Below are 21265 nucleotides of genomic sequence, written 5' to 3' on the forward strand. Positions count from 1 at the left end.
GGGAAAGACTAAGAAATGGAATAGACCTGTGGCCTGCAGTCATGCTTCCCACACACACACACCAACAGGCGGGGGAATGGAGTATTCAGATGTTAACTCCCTAGAGTCTTTGGTTGACCACTGCCCGGGATACAGTGTTGTCAAATTTCCAGCCTGCTGCCAGTGAGCCAAGCAGAATTCTATAGTTGCAAGGCAGAAGAGAAAGCCCTCAGGCACAGAGATGGCAGATACGGCAGCTGGATGTCACCTGGTCAGAACACACCGAAATGATAAGTCCAGAGATACTAGAGTACCCGGCTCTGCGGGGCTCCCACTGCTGTCTTTATGTCTGTATGTTTTCTTCCTCGAGTTTTAGAGATATTTTGTAGTTTTCAAAATAACACCCTTTATGACTCTTCTGGTATTTAGGCGTTCCAAGGGAAACTGAGGAAGAGAAAGAAATTGCTGACTTTGATATTTTTGATGACCCAGAATCACCATTTTCAACCTTCAATTTTCAATATCCAAATCAAGCGTTCAAAAGACTACATGATCTCATGCACTTCAATACCCTGAACAACATTGATGTAAGTATCTCCTATGGCCACTCTTTCAAATGACTTCCATACCACATAAATACACCAATACCTCTTTGCAATTAAACATTTTAAAAAGTGTTATGAATGACACCACCCAAAATGTGCCACTTTACTTTTCATGAATTATTTTGCTAATCTCCAGAAGAACCCTACAAATCTAACAAATAAGGAAGCTTATTCTATGCTTATTATTTTATTGAATGATTAGTTAATAATCAGTTTCTTTCCCAAAGTATCTATTTATGATAAAATAAGAAAGAAAAGTGACAAAAAGGAAATATATGAAAATGAATGTAATCAGAAGTGTAGTTAATCTGCAAAAATATGCATGAATTTTAACACATACATTTATGATTTTACATGTTTTCTTTTGTGAATTTGGGCAGTATCACAAAAGGGAACAGCCTCCCCTATTTTTAGCCCTTGGGATGTCAAGTATACTTTGCTTTAGAAAAAGTCACGGTCATTTTTTCATATTTGTTGGCCTCATGTATGTCTTTTTTTGTAAAGTGTCTGTTCATATCCTTCGCCCACTTTTGAATGGGCTTGTTTTGTTCTTGTAAATCTGTTTGAGTTCTTTGTAAATTCTGGATATCAGCCCTTTGTTAGATGGGTAAACTGCAAAAATTTATTTCCCATTCTGTTGGTTGCTGATTCACTCTAATGACTGTTTCTTTTGCCGTGCAGAAGCTGTGGGATTTGATTATGTCCCATTTGTCTATTTTGGCTTTTGTTGCCAGTGCTTTTGGTGTTCTGGTCATGAAGTCCTTGCCTGCGCCTATGTCCTGAATGGTTTTGTCTAGATTTTCTTCTAGGGGTTTTATGGTATTAGGTCTTATGTTTAAGTCTTTAATCCATCTGGAGTTAATTTTAGTGTAAGGTGTCAGGAAGGTGACCAGTTTGTGCTTTCTGCATATAGCTAGCCAGTTTTGCCAACACCATTTATTAAACAAGGGATCCTTTCCCATTGCTTGTTTTTGTCAGGTTTGTCAAAGATCAGATGGTTGTAGATATGTTGTGTTGCCTCCGATGCCTCTGTTCTGTTTCATTGGTCTATATCTCTGTTTTGGTACCAGTACCATGCTGTTTTGATTACTGTAGCCTTGTAGTATAGTTTGAAGTCTGGTAGTGTGATGCCTCCTGCTGTGTTCTTTTTGCTTAGAATTGACTTGGCTACGCGGACTCTCTTTTAGTTCCATATGAAGTTTAAGGTGGTTTTTTCCAGTTCTGTGAAGAAGGTCATTCTCAGCAAACTGACACAAGAACAGAAAATGAAATACTGCATGTTCTCACTCAAAGGCGGGTGATGAACAATGAGAACACATGGACACAGGGAGGGGAGCACTATACACTGGGGTCTGTTGGGGGGAATCAGGGAAGAACAGCAGGGGGTGGGGAGTTGGGGAGAGATAGCATGGGGAGAAATGCCAGATATAGGCAAAGGGGAGGAAGGCAGCAAATCACACTGCCACGTGTGTACCTATACAACAATCTTGCATGTTCTTCACATGTACCCCACAACCTAAAATGCGATAAAAATAAGTAAATAAGACAGAAAAAGTCACGGTCTTCAGTATCAATCCTTCCTATCACTAGTATATCTTCTGCTAAGATTCTGTTTCTAGGTGAAATTCTTTCATTTTTAACTTACCATTTAGGAACACTATTCTGTAACTGAAATCATTGGCTCGTGGTTCTAAATCATAGTGTCTAACAAATGATCATCAGTTGTGCAAGCTGAAGTTCATTAGCCTAGTTGGATTTTGTGCATTAGAAAAACAGGGGGAAAAAGAAAGAAATTAAATGGAGAAGGAAAGGCATCATGCCTGATTTACCAGTCATTTTGGTGACTATGTAAATGGCACAGAGGAACTCAGAATACGTGAATGAGTGTTCTGCTTCTATGGGCTTTCATTAGATTTTGTGGGCTTATGGAACCCCACACATCTAGTTTGCTTGCTTGTTTTGTTTGTCCTGAGGCTAGTAATGATCACTTGTGTGAATCATCACAGTTGTACCATAATATACGTGTTAATCAATATCTTTACTTTTTGCAACGTGTGCAAGTTTTTCCCATAAGCTTTGTTCTTACAACTCTAAAATTCTTTTTTTCCAGTCTTCATTTACAAATAGATGATAATTCATACAAAACACATGTATCAAAATATATAGCATGTGTCATTTTCTCCATAGATTTGTTTCCTTTTTAGAAAAAAATGTTTCAAGCAGTGGACATCTGAAATCCACATGATGCATTATCTCTGTGCTGGTGGCAAAAATTGAAAGGTTAAGAGAAAAATGATTCATTTGTGATTTATAGGGAGTGAACAGAAATTATCAAAATAGAGTTAGTTTCGTTTATAAAACCTTGTGCAACTAAAAGAGAGGTAAGAGTTAATATCACAGTCATCCTGTTTTTCCAGTATGAGCCAATAAACTCAAAACTACACATTCCTTGGGATGAAATTTATTAATTGATAAGCCTTTTGCAAATGGAAAAAAAAATAGATTGTAGGAATATATAAATACCATATTGGACTTGGGAATAGATATACATATATAGGAGTGTATCTTAACCAACTATATTTGTCTTGCTGTTCTAGTTTATATAAAGTCTGTTAAACAATTTGCAATAAGGAATGATATAGTTCTATTTATATATTTTACATTCCTCAAAGTAGTTTGTTTGACACATAGATGTAAAAGTTAAAGCCTGAACAAAAATAGATCGAATCCCAGAACAACTGTCCCAACTTACACACCTCATCAGATGTTGATTCTTTGGAAGCCATTAATTTGGCAGTTTAAAAAATCTGTGCTCACTTTCTATTGTGATGAGATGTATAAAGCATAAAATTTACCATTTCGATCATTTTTAAGTGTACAGTTCAGTGGCATTAAGTGCACTGCATCATCGTGCAATCATCCCTACCATCTCTCTCCAGAAGGTTTTACATCTTCCCAAACTGAAACTCGGTACCCACTAACCAGCGAGTCCCCATTTCCCTTGCACTTTTAGTAACAATACCGTTAGGTTTTTGTAAGAAGATTGATAAGTTCATTAAAAATAATATGAAAGTGGAAAGGACCAAAGCAGCCTAACTCAACTTGAAGAAGGAAAAGCAAAGTTAGATTTATTTTACCAAATAGAAAGAAAGGTAACATAATTAAGGAAACATGACTGTCCAAGGACAGATAGTAGCACTAAATAATATCATCTTTGAATAAATTTGTGACTATCTATAAGGAAAAAGTGATCAGATGATTATTCACAAGGAAAAATATTAAATTGACATCTTTCACATGATCAACAAAGCCAATTCCAGAGAGACGGTAGATTGGAGTATGAAAGTCAACGAAATTTCTAGAATACAACACCGGGGAGTATCTTTAGAACTTAGACCCGGGGAAATATTTTTTAAACTTGAGGATAAAGCATTAGCCATGTAGGACAATCCTCTCTCCAAGTCCTTCAGTTCTGAGAATTAAGCAGTTTTTAATTGCTTCTACTACTGTTTCTATCACAGCATGTATAGACAAGGTCATGGGCTTTATATCATCTTTAAATCCCACACGGGGGCCGCTCATGTGACTTTGAATAAGCTGCTTAAACTTTTTGAGCCTCAGCTTTGTCTTCTCTGAAACAGGCGTGGTGGGACCTATAATAATTTTAATAGTGAATGTTTAATTGGGTGAGGCATGATCAGAGAAGCTGTTCTAAATGGGAACCTTACCTATACATGTCCGTGTCTTGTACCTCTGAAGGTTCGTGGGGATTACATCCGAAGACCTTTGCAAATGCCCCAGATTAACAACATAGACAAATTTGTACAGGTCATGCCAGCTCAGACAGTAAGTAACTATTTTTGAGTGAACAAATGAAGGTAGGCTTTTCCTGAATAACATGAACATTGAGACTCACGTTCAAGTCATTCCTCTTTGTGCGTGTGTGCATACTTAAAAAACAGATGAAAATTTCAGTTTTCACTGAATACCGAATAGCTGACAATTTACCTCTTCCTTAGTGACTCCCTCCTTCTCCACTTCAAGAAAACGCATTTTTATCAGAATCAAAAATCCTTTTTTTTTTTTTTGAGACAGAGTTTCTCTCTTGTTACCCAGGCTGGAGTGCAATGGCGCGATCTTGGCTCACCACAACCCCGCCTCTGGGTTCAGGCAGTTCTCCTGCCTCAGCTTCCTGAGTAGCTGGGATTATAGGCACGCACCACCATGCGCAGCTAGTAGAGACGGGGTTTCACCTTGTTGACCAGGATGGTCTCGATCTCTTGACCTCGTGATCAACCCGCCTCGGCCTCCCAAAGTGCTGGGTTTACAGGCGTGAGCCACCGTGCCCGGCCCAGAATTAAAACTTCTTTATAAATGATGGTACTTAAAGAGCAACAAAACTCTGCTGAGGTTAGGATGCTGGAGAGCTCATTAGGCTCAGTGATTAACTCATCACTCCCACACCATTTGAATAAAGTAGGATGCTGATTCTCATTTCAGCAACACAGCGTATGTTTATTGCCACAGACCATCAGAGTTCTTTGTAAATAGTGAATGGATATTGTGAATATAAACTCTTACAATGCAAAGTCACTTCTCTGCCAATTTCATAGACAACAGTTTTCAACTTTGCAACTGTGACCACTGTGGCTTAAGGCAACGTTTCCTCTTCAGCTCACTCTGACCTAAATTTTTTTGACGAGGCCATGCTGTATCAGCCACTGCAGCCTCCTCTTGCCTCATTTTATCAAGAGATCCTAGCTGGCCTGCTTCGCCGAGGCTGCATTTCCGATTATCTTTAGCGGGTTTCTGCTCTGTTTCTGCTCACATCATGACAGCGGCCTGGGTTTCTCGTAGCATCAGGCTTCTGCTCTCACTCGATCCTCCCACATTCCTTTTCACTGAACATTGTCTCGATGCTTTTACAATTACAGGAGCATTTCCTTTTTTTTCCCTATCAGAAACTTAACAGATAGTGACTTACACTGGTAGACATGTGATTGGGGGGTTGGGGGGGTTGCAGAGGCGTTGGAGTCTGACCAAATTGGGTATTCGGTTGACTTTGGACATGCTGGTTAACCTTTCTAAATTTTGCTTTCCCGTTTTGTAAAGGGAAGTGATGGTACATATCACGTAGGATCCGGATGGGGATTAAGTAAAAGAATATAACTGAAGGGCATGGCATGTAATAGACACTCAGTAGATTGAAGCCGCTAATATAATAATGACAATAATGGTTATTGGTGTTCCTGGTTTTTGGCTTTTAATTATAAATTATAAACCCTTTAAAAACAGTGACTTGCTTTATTTATGTTGTATGCTTTAGACACACTGATCACAATGCCTGACACCTGAAGTCAGTCTGCAGTACAGTTTTCATGATGGTTGTTTAAAATGTCATTGACTTGCTGTGGGTAGGAAGTCCCAGGACACAGGTGCTGTTGGTTGGGTGGAGGCGGAGGTCCCAGTCATGGGGAATTTTTATACGGTACATGCCTGCCCACGCAGTTTGGTTACATACTCTGCTCTTAAACCAGCACTTTGATCTGGAAGGAATATGCCTTCTGAGATTTCTTTTCTAGGACCTGTTAATTTGCTGTCACAGGAAAATATATTGTTTCCCACTCTCACTTATGCAAATTATTAACTTGATAGGCATATTCTTAGAACCAGTTATGTGTCAGTTTATTCAGCATACGCCAATGATGCAAAGTAATGAGATTTCCTCTTTCTTAATTATACAAAGTGCTAAACATTAGATGTTAATTAAAATGAGGATATGTCCATATCCAGAAATATTGGTACTTATTTCTTAATTTACTGATATTTCTTCATCCTGATAAGGGTATGTAGGTACAAGTCAAGGTTCTTATCTTTTAGAAATAATTTAGAAGCTGATTATTATGTATTATTCCCTAATTAGGCCATAACTTACCTATCTTTAATGCTGCCTATAATCTCTGTCTCATTTATTAATTCAACACCTATTTTTTATTTAGTGTGCCAGCAACTGTATTAGGAACTAAGGGTACCACACAGAAATAACAATGAAAAGCTTTGAGTGCTTCATATAAGCCAAATATTTCCCCCAAATGTTTAACACTCAAGACTAGCCTATGAGGTTGGGGTTTAACATTTTTTTTTTTATTTCTATGTTAGGAAACTAAGTCATGGATTATTTAGGCAGATTGCTGGAGGGTCACCATGACGTGGGGGAGCTGAGATGAGGCCGATGTCTTTTCTCCTTCATTCCTTACTTTTGAACCATCTGTCTCTCAAGTAGCCTTATTTCTTGTTTTTTCCCAGACAAGCCTTCATTCTAGCCAGGCCAACCGATTCCCAGATGTCTCTGACGCATGCCACAGCCTTCCGTCTGCAGCCTTTTCATATGGCTGTTCTTCTACGGAGAATGCCCCGTGTTCTGCTCTACTTATAAAACCCTGCCTGTCCTTTAACTCATCTGGTCTCATTGTCCCTACGCTGTCCTGTGTCAGTCAACCTCTAATGAGCACCTTCTGTGTATTTCTGAGTTTTACAAATATTTATTATGTACCTTCCATGTTCTAAGTGCTGGGATTTAAAAAAAGAAAAAAATGACAAGCCTGATGAACTTTCTGTCTTCCTTACATTTCAGTTCTTATTAAAAAGGCAGGCATTATCCAGTAAATTCACAGTAATTTACACCTAAATATCTTCTTGTGTTCTCCTGTATTTGTCATTTTTACTTCTCTAACAAAATATATTGTAACTTTCTCTCTTGGGCTTATTCCTTATTTTCTATTGTGATAACTCAATATTTGTTTGTAAATTGCTTATAATCTTACCTCTACAAATTTGTTTCTTATGTGGGGGGTACGATTACATTTTATGTGCTGGTTTTTCTTATTCTCTGCTTTAATTCATTACCAAAGGCTTAAGGGATCTGGTTCAAAAATAGGAGGCTGTTGAATGGCACAAGTGAAAGATGAGGTGGGATAGGCGGTGGGAATGGAGAAACACTGAAGGGAAGGATTTGGAATCTCGGCGAATTTCAGGGAAGAATCAAAGAGACACATCATTTAAGATGACTTCTTGTATACAAAAAAGAAAGATTTAAATTTAGCATAACGTCTCTTGGGATGTATGTATTTGTATCATATAGGATGCCAAAAGGTTTGAATTTAATAACTGATCTAGTGGTGGGCTTGGTTTTTTCTATCACAGAACTGTAACTCTCAAGAACAGCGCATTTTCTGCAGTAATCTGGAAAACCTGGTTAATGGTTTCATGGTGTTAATATGCCACCTAGTGGTTCAACTTGCACATTCTAATTTGGGGTTTTCTGCGTTGGACGTGTTCGTTTCCTTTCTCAGAAGGGCCTGCTCACTAGGAACACCACCTGGGTTCCAATTATAATAAACCCACTAGTTCCTGATGCTGATGTTGCTGATTTTTTATGCTCATGAATTCATGATGAAGGAGTTGATAGCAGCAGTCATTGGCAGTTTAATTTTCTCTATGGTCCCTTTTATTTTAATGCTTTTTTGGGTGCTCAGAAAGCAAACAGTTGTTTTTTATATTTTATTTGGACACTTCTATGCAGTGAGGGTTGATGTTTCTTGGATTGTTGTGAGAAGGAGAAACCAACTGATAAGCTCGCTGATAGGGATCTCCAGAAACGCAGGGAGATGTTAAAAAGAACTTGTAGTAGGACGCTTTGAATAGCAGAATCAATTCTCTGACTTACACAATGGAATACACTAATTCTTGGCTATATACCTGGTGTGTTTATTTCTTATAAACTTTATGGCTTCACTTCAAATATAGAGTTCCCAGTTTTCATCACATATTGTCAGTTTAAAAAATAACAAGCGTAATAGTTGCTATAGAAAGTTTGTTTATGTACCAGGCATTGTGCAAAGTGCTTTATACAAATGATCTCCAATCCCCACAGAACCCCAAATTAGTACATTATTTCCATTTTAAAGAAGAGGAAACGGGCTCATATATTTAGACTAGTTCCCCTCCATCTCACACAGCCAAGAATGTTTACGTCTGGCGGCCTTTGGTCTAAGTCTCCTTCATAGGTCTGAACCATCTCTTGTCATCACAGGATTATGTTTCCCTATTCATAAGAAAAATGGGATCAGCAAATATCAATTTTACTTTAAATTGATATTTCTAAACTAAATTTTAGTAAAATTTAGTCAATTTTACTAAAATAGACTCAGTCACATTTGAGTCCATTTTCCCCAGAAGATAGCTACATATATTACATTTTAAAATAAGGCATATAAAAGAATCACATTCCTGTGATAGCTCCCTGTTTCCAAAATGCTTCTTGGGCGTCTGTGAAATCAAGTCACAGAAAAATAATTGCATGTTAGATATCACGTTTAAGTGATGCAAAACACGCTCTCCTGCAGGCAGTGAGCCACACTTTCCCAGTGAGCTTGCATGTGGTAAGGGGAGAATCCCTCTGAGCATGCATCTCTAGGGCCAAGTGGCCCACAGCACTTGTGAGTGGGAGGAGGCCATGGCATCCTAAACTGCTCAGACTGGCCAAGTGTTCCTACCTGTGGCAGGAGGCTGAAAGGCACATGGACTATACCTTAATGTTGCTTAACAATCCCTGTGGTAGAGAATAAAGGGAACTGTGGAATAACTCTGTTCTTGGTGCTCAGAAACATTTACCTCATTGGTTATTGGGAAGAAATGAGGACTGTCCTGGGGAATGGAGTCTTCCTGATTTTAACAAGGTTCTGAACCAGGAGCGGAGACAAGATTACTCTTCAGGCCTTCTTCCAAAGCCCATTTCCATTGCTCTTCAGTAACTGCATCTACCAAATTCTGAATGTTCTCTTTTTCCCCCCAAATTCTAACTCGTTTTACTTCATACCAAAATCAGTGTATGACAAGTGAAATTCCTAGAGGCTGTAGTTTTCTGTATGTTCTTCTGGTTACCATTAACACGGGTATATGTAAAGACTATACATCGGGTATATGTATTCTGAATAAAAAGTAGTAATTCATTCTCACCAGTGAAATCACAGAGCGTGGTGTTTCCTAGATGGAGGAGGCTCACGTTTTATAACCGCGTAGGTTCAGTTGAGGAAGCAAGTCAGTTCTCCAGCAATGCCTTCTTCCTCCACTGGGGAGGACAAGCTTTTACTTTCCTGGTGGTCGTCATTTCTACGTGCCCACTAGTTACAAAGAACACAGGTTATAGATTTAGTAATTACTTGTTTCTTCCCTGTTATCTCATTTTTGGTAAAGGGAAGAGCCAACATAACTTTACCATGTTACCATTTTATTCCCAAATGTATCGGCACAAAACCTAGAACATTTTCATAATACTTCCTTCCCCGGCGAGGGAAGGAACAGTAGCTGAATATGAGCTTGACAAGAGCGGTGGTGGGATGTTGAATTTAAATGAGTATGCAAGACTCACAGATTTCTTTTTTTAATTTTATTTTTATTGCATTATAGGTTTTGGGGTACATGTGAAGAATGTGCAAGATAGTTGCATAGGTACACACGCGGCAGTGTGATACGCTGCCTTGCTCCCCTTCACCTGTATCTGGCATTTCTCCCCCTGCTATCTCTCCCCAACTCCCCACCCACTGCTATCCCTCCCCTATTCCCCTCAACAGACCCCAGTGTGTGATGCTCCCCTCCCTGTGTCCATGTGTTTTCATTGTTCATCACCCGCCTATGAGTGAGAACGTGGTATTTCATTTTCTGTTCTTGTGTCAGTTTGCTGAGAATGATGGTCTCCAGGTTCATCCACGTCCCTACAAAGGACACGAACTCATCATTTTTGATGGCTGCATAATATTCCATGGTGTATATGTGCCACATTTTCCCATCCAGTCTATCATCAGTGGGCATTTGGGTTGATTCCGGGTCTTTGCTATTGTAAACAGTGCTGCAATGAACATTCGTGTATATGTGTCCTTATAGTAGAATGATTTATAGTCCTTTGGATATATACCCAGTGATGGGATTGCTGGGTCAAATGGAATTTCTATTTCTAAGGCCTTGAGGAATCGCCACACTGTCTTCCACAATGGTTGAACTAATTTACACTCCCACCAACACTGTAAAAGTGTTCCTATTTCTCCACATCCTCTCCAGCATCGGTTCTCTCCAGATTTTTTAATGATTGCCATTCTAACTGGCAATGAGATGGTATCTCAATGTGGTTTTGATTTGCATCTCTCTAATGACCAGTGATGATGAGCATTTTTTCATATGTTTGTTGGCCTCATGTATGTCTTCTTTTGTAAAGTGTCTGTTAATATGCTTTGCCCATTTTTGAATGGGCTTGTTTGTTTTGTTCTTGTAAATCTGTTTTAGTTCTTTGTAAATTCTGGATATCAGCCCTTTGTCAGATGGGTAAACTACAAAAATTTTTTCCCATTCTGTTGGTTGCCGATTCACTCTAGTGACTGTTTCTTTTGCCGTGCAGAAGCTGTGGAGTTTGATTAGGTCCCATTTGTCTATTTTGACTTTTGTTGCCAATGCTTTTGGTGTTTTGTTCATGAAGTCCTTGCCTACGCCTATGTCCTGAATGGTTTTCCCTAGATTTTCTTCTAGGGTTTTTATGGTGTTAGGTCTTACGTTTAAGTCTTTAATCCATCTGAGTTAATTTTAGTGTAAGGTGTCAGGAAGGGGTCCAGTTTCTGCTTTCTGCACATAGCTAGCCAGTTTTTCCAACACCGTTTATTAAACAGGGAATCTTTTCGCCATTGCTTGTTTTTGTCAGATTTGTCAAAGATTGTATGGTAGTAGATATGTTGTGTTGCCTCCGATGCCTCTGTTCTGTTCCATTGGTCTATATCTCTGTTTGGTACCAGTACCGTGCTGTTTTGATTACTGTAGCCTTGTAGTACAATTTGAAGTCCAGTAGTGTGATGCCTCCCGCTGTGTTCTTTTTGCTTAGAATTGACTTGGCTATGCTTGCTCTCTTTTGGTTCCATATGAAGTTTAAGGTGGTTTTTTCCAGTTCTGTGAAGAAGGTCATTGGTAGCTTGATGGGGATAGCATTGAATCTATAAATTACTTTGGGCAGTATGGCCATTTTCACGATACTGAGTCTTCCTAACCATGAACATGGAATGTTTCTCCATCTGTTTGTGTCCTCTCTTATTTAGTTGAGCAGTGGTTTGTAGTTCTCCTTGAAGAGGTCCTTTACATTCCCTGTTAGTTGTATTCCTAGGTATTTTATTCTTTCTAGCAATTGTGAATGGCAGTTCATTCTTGATTTGGCTCTCTTTAAGTCTTATTGGTGTATAGGAATGCTTGTGATTTTTGCACATTGATTTTGTATCCTGAGACTTTGTTGAAGTTGCTTATCAGTTTCAGGAGATTTTGAGCTGAGACGATGGGGTCTTCTAGATATACAATCATGTCGTCTGCAAATAGAGACAATTTGACTTCCTTCTTTCCTATTTGAATACCCTTTATTTCTTTTTCTTGCCTGATTGCTCTGGCTAGAACTTCCAGTATTATATTGAATAGGAGTGGTGAGAGAGGGCATCCTTGTCTAGTGCCAGATTTCAAAGAGAATGGTTCCAGTTTTTGCCCATTCAGTATGATATTGGCTGTTGGTTTGCCATAAATAGCTTTTATTATTTTGAGATACGTTCCATCAATACCTAGTTTATTGAGGGTTTTGAGCATAAAGGGCTATTGAATTTTGTCAAAGGCCTTCTGTGCATCAATTGAGATAATCATGTGGTTTTTGTCTTTGGTTCTCTTTATGTTATGAATTACGTTTATAGACTTGCATATGTTGAACCAGCCTTGCTTCCCCGGGATAAATCCTACTAGATCATGGTGGATAAGCTTTTTGATGTGCTATTGCAATCAGCTTGCCATTATTTTATTGAAGATTTTTGCGTCTCTGTTCATCATGGATATTGGCCTGAAGTTTTCATTTCTTGTTGAGTCTCTGCTGGGTTTTGGTATCAGGATGATGTTGGTCTCATAAAATGATTTGGGAAGGATTCCCTCTTTTTGGATTATTTGGAATAGTTTCAGAAGGAATGGTACCAGCTCCTCTTTGTGTGTCTGGTAGAATTTGTCTGTGAACCCATCTGGTCCTGGGCTTTTTTTGTGTGGTAGGCTCTTAATTGCTGCCTCAACTTCAGATATTGGTCTATTCATGGTTTCGACTTCTTCCTGGTTTATGGAGGATGCAAGTGTCCAGGAATTTATCCATTTCTTCCAGGTTTACTAGTTTATGTGCACAGAGTATTTTGTAATATTCTCTGATGATGGTCTGAATTTCTGTGGGATCTGTGGTGATTTCCCCTTTATTGTTTTTATTGCATCTATTTGGTTATTCTCTCTTTTCTTTTTTATTAATCTGGCAAGTGGTCTTATTTTGTTGATCTTTTCAAAAAACGAGCTCCTGGATTTATTGATTTTTTTGAAGGGTTTTTCATGTCTCTATCTCCTTCAGTTCTGCTCTGATCTTAGTTATTTCTTGTCTTCTGCTAGGTTTTGAGTTTTTTTGACCTTGCTCTTCTAGCTCTTTCAATTTTGATGATAGGGTGTCAATGTTGGATCTCTCCTTCTTTCTCATGTGGGCACTTATTGCTATATATTTTCCTCTAGAGAGTGCTTTAGTTATGTCCCAGAGATTCTGGCATGTTGTGTCTTCATTCTCATTGGTTTCAAAGAACTTCTTCATTTCTGCCTTCATTTCATTATTTATCCAGTCAACAATCGAGAGCCAGTTGTTCAGTTTCCATGAAGCTATGCGGTTCTGAGTTAGTTTCTGAATTCTGAGTTCTAACTTGATTGCACTGTGGTCTGAGAGACTGTTATGATTTCCATTCTTTTGCATTTGCTGAGGAGTGATTTACTTCCCATTATGTGGTCAGTTTTAGAGTAGGTGTGATGTGGTTCTAAGAAAAATGTATATGCTGTGGATTTGGGGTGGAGAGTTCTGTAAATGTCTATCAGGTTTGCTTGTTCCAGGTCTGAGTTCAAGTCCTGGATAACCTTGTTAATTTTCTGTCTGGTTGATCTGTCTAATATTGACAGTGGGGTGTTAAAGTCTCCCACTATTATTGTGTGGGAGTCTAAGTCTCTTTGTAAGTCGTTAAGAACTTGCCTTATGTATCTGGGTGCTCCTGTATTGGGTCCATATATATTTAGGACTGTTAGCTCTTCTTGTTGCATTGATCCTTTTACCATTATGTAATGTCCTTCTTTGTCTCTTTTGATCTTTGTTGCTTTAAAGTGTATTTTATCAGAGACGAGAACTGCAACTCCTGCTTCTTTTTGCTCAGTAAATCTTCCTCCATCCCTTTATTTTGAGCCTTTGTGTATCCTTGCCTGTGAGATGGGTTTCCTGGATACAGCACACAGATGAGTTTTGGCTTTTTATCCAATTTGCCAGTCTGTGTCTTTTGATTGGTGCATTTAGCCCATTTACATTTAGGGTTAATATTGTTATGTGTGAATTTGATACTGCCATTTTGATTCTAGTTGTCGGTTTTACCCATTAGTTGATGCAGATTGTTCATTTTGTTGATGCTGTTTAGCATTTGGTATGATTTTGGAGTGGCTGGTACTGGTTATTCCATTCTATGTGTAGTGCCTCTTTCAGGAGCTCTTGTAAAGCAGGCCTGGTGGTGACAAAATCTCTGAGTACTTGCTTGTTCGCAGAGGATTTTATTTTTCCTTCACTTATGAAGCTTCGTTTGGCGGGATATGAAATTCTGGGTTGAAAGTTCTTTTCTTTAAGGATGTTGAATATTGGCCCCCACTCTATTCTGGCTTGTAGGGTTTCCGCCGAGAGATCTGTTATGTGTCTGATGGGCTTCTCTTTGTGGACAACCTGACCTTTCTCTCTGGCTGCCCTTAGCATTTTCTCCTTCATTTCAACCCTGGTGAATCTGATGATTATGTGCCTTGGGGTTGCTCTTCTTGAGGAATATCTCCGGTATTCGCTGTATTTCCTGGACTTAAATATTGGCCTGCCTTGCTAGGTTGGGGAAGTCTTCCTGGATAATATCCTGAAGAGTATTCTCCACCTTGAATTCGTTCTCTCCGTCACATTCAGGTACACCTATCAAACGTAGATTAGGTCTCTTCACGTAGTCCCACATTTCTTGGAGACTTTGTTCATTCCTTTCTGTGCTTTTTTCTGTAATCTTGCCTTCTCGTTTTATTTCACTGAGTTGATCTTCGACCTCTGATATCCTTTCTTCTGCTTCGTCAATTCGGCTGTTGAAACTTGTGCATGCTTCGTGAAGTTCTCGTGTTGTGTTTTTCAGCTCCATCAATTCACTCATATTCCTAAGTTGTCCATTCTTGTTATCATTTCCTCAAATCTTTTTTCAAGGTTCTTCGTTTCTTTGCATTGAGTTATAATATGTACTTTTAGCTCATGGAAGTTTCTCATTACCCACCTTCTGAAGTCTGATTCTGTCATTTCATCACACACATTCTCTAGCCATCTTGTTCCTTTGCTGGTGAGGAGTTGCGATCCCTTGTAGGAGGAGAGGTGTTCTGGTTTTGGTGTTTTCCTCCTTTTTGTGCTCTTTTCTTCCCATCTTTGTGGATTTATCCACCTGTCGTCTTTGTAGTTGCTGATTTTCAGATTGGGTCTCTGAGTGGACGTCCAGTTTATTGATGATGAAATTATTTCTGTTTCTTAGTTTTCCTTCTTACAGTCTGGCCCCTCTGCTGTAGAACTGCTGAGGTCCACTCCAGGCCCCGCTTGCCTGGGGATTACCTGCAGCAGCTGCAGAAAGGTAAGGGTTGCTACCAGTTTCTTCTTCTGCTATCGTTGTCCATGAATAATGCCTGCCAAATGTCAGTCTTATCAGTCCTTTGTGAGGTGACTCTTTGGACATTACAGGGGTCAGGGAGCTGCTTGAAATGACAGTCTGTCCTTTATAGCAGCTCAGTTGCTGAGCTCTGAGCTCCGTTGTTCATTCAGAGCTGCTGGGCAGGTATGTTTTGCAGCAGAACTCATAAACTGCCTTTTTTTCCCCAGGTGCTCTGTCCTGGGTAGTTAGGGCTTTATTTATGAGTGTCCGTTGTGTTGCTGCCTCTTTTTTTTTTTTTTTTTTCTGGGTTGCCCTGCCCAGCAAGGAGGCCGCCTAGTCACTGTCTGCCTGCAGAGGCTTTGCTGAGCTGCTGTGGGCTCCACCCTGCTGCCGTGTGAACTTCCCTGCAGTCCTGTTTATATGGCTGTGGTTAGAACTGCCTCAACAATGGTGGCCTGCCTCTGCAATGGCAGACTACCTCTGTAGGGGTAGATTGCCTCAGTAATGGCGGACGCCCCTCCCCCCACAGAGCTGGGCCATCCTGGGTTCAGCTGTGCTTGCGGTGAAACTCTCAACCCCAAGAGTTTCTAATTATTTCTGTTTTTTGTTTTGTTTTGTTTTTTTGTGGGGGTGGGACCCGCTGAGCCTGATCACCTGGTTCCCTGCCTCAGAGCCTTTTTTTTTTTTTTAATACTTGAACAGTTTACTCTCTCCGAAGTGTTCCAGTCGCCTGCTGAAAGTGCACCGGGATCTGTGTGTTTTCTCGTGCGGCGACCCACTGTACCATCTGAAACAATGGCACTGCCCGGGAATCTCCTGGCCTGGCTCCCTGTTTCAGACCCCTATTTAATCAGATGAATGGGCGAATCTGCCTTCTCGGAGCTCCAATTGCCAGCTTAAAAGGGCAACCAGACCAGCGTATTTTGTATGGAGAACCGCCGCGACGGGGCGCCAGCAAAACAGCCGCGCCGAGCTGGCGACCCGTGGAGCTCCTCTGCCTGGGAATCTCCTGGTCTGTGGGCAATAAAGATCCGTCTGGAAATGCGGCGTCTACTCACCCTCTGCGCTTTCACTGTGAGCTGCAATCCTGAGCTGCTCCTAAAGGGCCATCTTGGATCATCCTATTCTTTTATTCTTTTTCACATATATGAATAGAAATCTATGAGTCATGACATGTGGGGAAGATGGCCGTTTAGGAACAGCTTAGGATTGCAGATCCCAGTGAAAGCGCAGAGTGTGAGTGGACGCCGCATTTCCAGATGGATGCTTATTGCCCACACACCAGGAGATTCCCAGGTGGAGGAGCCCCGTGGGACACCAGCGCAGCTGTTCTTGCTGGCGTGGCTGTTTTGCCGGTGCCCCGGCCTGTCGGTTCTCCATACAAAATACACTGATCTGGTTGCCCTTTTAAGCTGGTGATGGGAGCTCTGGGAAGACAGAGTTGCCTGGGCAAAAAAGTGCCACGAATCTCAGCGCCCTTGTTTCAGCTGGTGCAGTGGATCACCGCAGGGGAAATCGCACAGATCCCGGCACCTTTTCATCAGGCGACTGCAACACGTGGGAGAGTCTCAACTGTTCAACTTTAAAAAAAGGGCGCGGAGGCAGGGAGCCAGGTGATCAGGCTTGGCAGGCCCCACCCCCCCACACACACACAAAAAAACGCAATTGGAAACTCTCTGGGTTGAGAGTTTCATGACAAGCACAGCTGAACCCGGGATGGTCTAGCTCTGTGGGGGAGGGCTGTCCGCCATTACCGAGGCACTCCACCTCAATGGAGGTAGTCCGCCATTGCTGAGCCAGCCTGCCGTTGCCGAGACAACCCGCCACAACAGAGAGAGTCCGCCATTACAGAGGCAGGCCACCATTGTTGAGGCAGTTCTAACCACAGCCATATAAACAGGACTGCAGGGAAGTTCACACGGCAGCAGGGTGGAGCCCACAGCAGCTCAGCAAAGCCTCTGCAGGCAGACAGTGACTAGGCGGCCTCCTTGCTGGGCAGGGCAACCCAGAAAAAAAAAAAAAAAAAAAGAGGCAGCAACACAACGGACACTCATAAATAAAGCCCTAACTACCCAGGACAGAGCACCTGGGGAAAAAAAGGCAGTTTATGAGTTCTGCTGCAAAACATACCTGCCCAGCAGCTCTGAATGAACAACGGAGCTCAGAGCTCAGCAACTGAGCTGCTATAAAGGACAGACTGTCATTTCAAGCAGCTCCCTGACCCCTGTAATGTCCAAAGAGTCACCTCACAAAGGACTGATAAGACTGACATTTGGCAGGCATTATTCATGGACAACGATAGCAGAAGAAGAAACTGGTAGCAACCCTTACCTTTCTGCAGCTGCTGCAGGTAATCCCCAGGCAAGCGGGGCCTGGAGTGGACCTCAGCAGTTCTACAGCAGAGGGGCCAGACTGTAAGAAGGAAAACTAAGAAACAGAAATAATTTCATCATCAATAAACTGGACGTCCACTCAGAGACCCAATCTGAAAATCAGCAACTACAAAGACGACAGGTGGATAAATCCACAAAGATGGGAAGAAAAGAGCACAAAAAGGAGGAAAACACCAAAACCAGAACACCTCTCCTCCTACAAGGGATCGCAACTCCTCACCAGCAAAGGAACAAGATGGCTAGAGAATGTGTGTGATGAAATGACAGAATCAGACTTCAGAAGGTGGGTAATGAGAAACTTCCATGAGCTAAAAGTACATATTATAACTCAATGCAAAGAAACGAAGAACCTTGAAAAAAGATTTGAGGAAATGATAACAAGAATGGACAACTTAGGAATATGAGTGAATTGATGGAGCTGAAAAACACAACACGAGAACTTCACGAAGCATGCACAAGTTTCAACAGCCGAATTGACGAAGCAGAAGAAAGGATATCAGAGGTCGAAGATCAACTCAGTGAAATAAAACGAGAAGGCAAGATTACAGAAAAAAGCACAGAAAGGAATGAACAAAGTCTCCAAGAAATGTGGGACTACGTGAAGAGACCTAATCTACGTTTGATAGGTGTACCTGAATGTGACGGAGAGAACGAATTCAAGGTGGAGAATACTCTTCAGGATATTATCCAGGAAGACTTCCCCAACCTAGCAAGGCAGGCCAATATTTAAGTCCAGGAAATACAGCGAATACCGGAGATATTCCTCAAGAAGAGCAACCCCAAGGCACATAATCATCAGATTCACCAGGGTTGAAATGAAGGAGAAAATGCTAAGGGCAGCCAGAGAGAAAGGTCAGGTTGTCCACAAAGAGAAGCCCATCAGACACATAACAGATCTCTCGGCGGAAACCCTACAAGCCAGAATAGAGTGGGGGCCAATATTCAACATCCTTAAAGAAAAGAACTTTCAACCCAGAATTTCATATCCCGCCAAACGAAGCTTCATAAGTGAAGGAAAAATAAAATCCTCTGCGAACAAGCAAGTACTCAGAGATTTTGTCACCACCAGGCCTGCTTTACAAGAGCTCCTGAAAGAGGCACTACACATAGAATGGAATAACCAGTACCAGCCACTCCAAAATCATACCAAATGCTAAACAGCATCAACAAAATGAACAATCTGCATCAACTAATGGGTAAAACCGACAACTAGAATCAAAATGGCAGTATCAAATTCACACATAACAATATTAACCCTAAATGTAAATGGGCTAAATGCACCAATCAAAAGACACAGACTGGCAAATTGGATAAAAAGCCAAAACTCATCTGTGTGCTGTATCCAGGAAACCCATCTCACAGGCAAGGATACACAAAGGCTCAAAATAAAGGGATGGAGGAAGATTTACTGAGCAAAAAGAAGCAGGAGTTGCAGTTCTCGTCTCTGATAAAATACACTTTAAAGCAACAAAGATCAAAAGAGACAAAGAAGGACATTACATAATGGTAAAAGGATCAATGCAACAAGAAGAGCTAACAGTCCTAAATATATATGGACCCAATACAGGAGCACCCAGATACATAAGGCAAGTTCTTAACGACTTACAAAGAGACTTAGACTCCCACACAATAATAGTGGGAGACTTTAACACCCCACTGTCAATATTAGACAGATCAACCAGACAGAAAATTAACAAGGTTATCCAGGACTTGAACTCAGACCTGGAACAAGCAAACCTGATAGACATTTACAGAACTCTCCACCCCAAATCCACAGCATATACATTTTTCTTAGAACCACATCACACCTACTCTAAAACTGACCACATAATGGGAAGTAAATCACTCCTCAGCAAATGCAAAAGAATGGAAATCATAACAGTCTCTCAGACCACAGTGCAATCAAGTTAGAACTCAGAATTCAGAAACTAACTCAGAACCGCATAGCTTCATGGAAACTGAACAACTGGCTCTCGATTGTTGACTGGATAAATAATGAAATGAAGGCAGAAATGAAGAAGTTCTTTGAAACCAATGAGAATGAAGACACAACATGCCAGAATCTCTGGGACATAACTAAAGCACTCTCTAGAGGAAAATATATAGCAATAAGTGCCCACATGAGAAAGAAGGAGAGATCCAACATTGACACCCTATCATCAAAATTGAAAGAGCTAGAGGAGCAAGGTCAAAAAAGACTCCAAACCTAATCAAAGACAAGAAATAACTAAGATCAGAGCAGAACTGAAGGAGACAGACACAAAAAAAAACCCTTCAAAAAATCAATAAATCCAAAAGCTGGTTTTTCGTAAAGATCTACAAAATAGACCACTAGCCAGATTAATAAAAAAGAAAAGAGAATAACCAATAGATGCAACAAAAAACAATAAAGGGGAAATCACCACAGATCCCACAGAAATTCAAACCATCGTCAGAGATTATTACAAACAACTCTGTGCACATAAACTAGTAAACGTGGAAGAAATGCATAAATACCTGGACACTTGCCTCCTCCCAAGCCTAAACCAGGAAGAAGTCGAAATCATGAATAGACCAATAACAAACAAGATCTGAAGTTGAGGCAGCAATTAAGAGCCTACCACACAAAATAAGCCCAGGACCAGATGGGTTCACAGACAAATTCTACCAGACACACAAAGAGGAGCTGGTACCATTCCTTCTGAAACTATTCTAAATAATCCAAAAAGAGGGAATCCTTCCCAAATCATTTTATGAGACCAACATCATCCTGATACCAAAACCCAGCAGAGACTCAACAAGAAACGAAAACTTCAGGCCAATATCCATGATGAACAGAGATGCAAAAAATACTGGCAAGCCGACTGCAACAGCACATCCAAAAGCTTATTTACCATGATCAAGCAGGATTAATCCGGGGATGCAAGGCTGGTTCAACATACGCAAGTCTATAAACATAATTCACCACATAAAAAGAACCAAAGAGAAAAACCACATGATTATCTCAATTGATGCAGAGAAGGCCTTTGACAAAATTCAGCAGCCCTTTATGCTAAAAACACTCAATAAACTAGGTATTGATGGAACGTACCTCAAAATAATAAAAGCTATTTACGACAAACCAACAGCCAATATCATACTGAATGGGCAAAAACTGGAAGCATTCCCTTTGAAATCTGGCACTAGACAAGGATGCCCTCTCTCACCACTCCTATTCTGGAGCAATCGGGCAAGAAAAAGAAATAAAGGGTATTCAAATAGGAAAGAAGGAAGTCAAAAATTGTCTCTACTTGCAGACGACATGATAGTGTATCTAGAAGACCCCATCGTCTCAGCCCAAAATCTCCTGAAACTGATAAGCAACTTCAGCAAAGTCTCAGGATACAAAATCAATGTGCAAAAATCACAAGCATTCCTATACACCAATAACAGACTGAAAGAGAGCCAAATCAAGAATGAACTGCCATTCACAATCGCTAGAAAGAGAATAAAATACCTAGGAATACAACTAACAGGGAATGTAAAGGACCTCTTCAAG

The 21265-nt window shown here is 40.6% G+C and overlaps 1 protein-coding gene and 1 long non-coding RNA gene across 4 annotated transcripts in view; one reads left to right on the plus strand and one right to left on the minus strand.

Annotated features, from left to right (window-relative positions):
• Positions 1 to 21265, plus strand: part of PLA2G4A (phospholipase A2 group IVA) — a 160386-nt gene that overhangs the window by 136754 nt on the left and 2367 nt on the right. For all 3 annotated transcript variants that reach the window (XM_002760284.7, XM_078355134.1, XM_078355133.1), the window contains one exon: positions 409 to 566. In XM_002760284.7, coding sequence (XP_002760330.1) covers positions 409 to 566 — 158 coding nt within the window. The remainder of the gene's footprint in view (positions 1 to 408; positions 567 to 21265) is intronic.
• The window catches only part of LOC103789074 (uncharacterized), a 248658-nt gene that overhangs the window by 32622 nt on the left and 194771 nt on the right, over positions 1 to 21265 (minus strand). The window contains exon 3 of the long non-coding RNA XR_013529017.1: positions 9603 to 9766. This is a non-coding gene — a long non-coding RNA (uncharacterized LOC103789074). The remainder of the gene's footprint in view (positions 1 to 9602; positions 9767 to 21265) is intronic.

This window comes from Callithrix jacchus, chromosome 18 (genome assembly GCF_049354715.1).
Source record: "Callithrix jacchus isolate 240 chromosome 18, calJac240_pri, whole genome shotgun sequence".
In the NCBI taxonomy this organism is placed as follows: domain Eukaryota; kingdom Metazoa; phylum Chordata; class Mammalia; order Primates; family Cebidae; genus Callithrix; species Callithrix jacchus.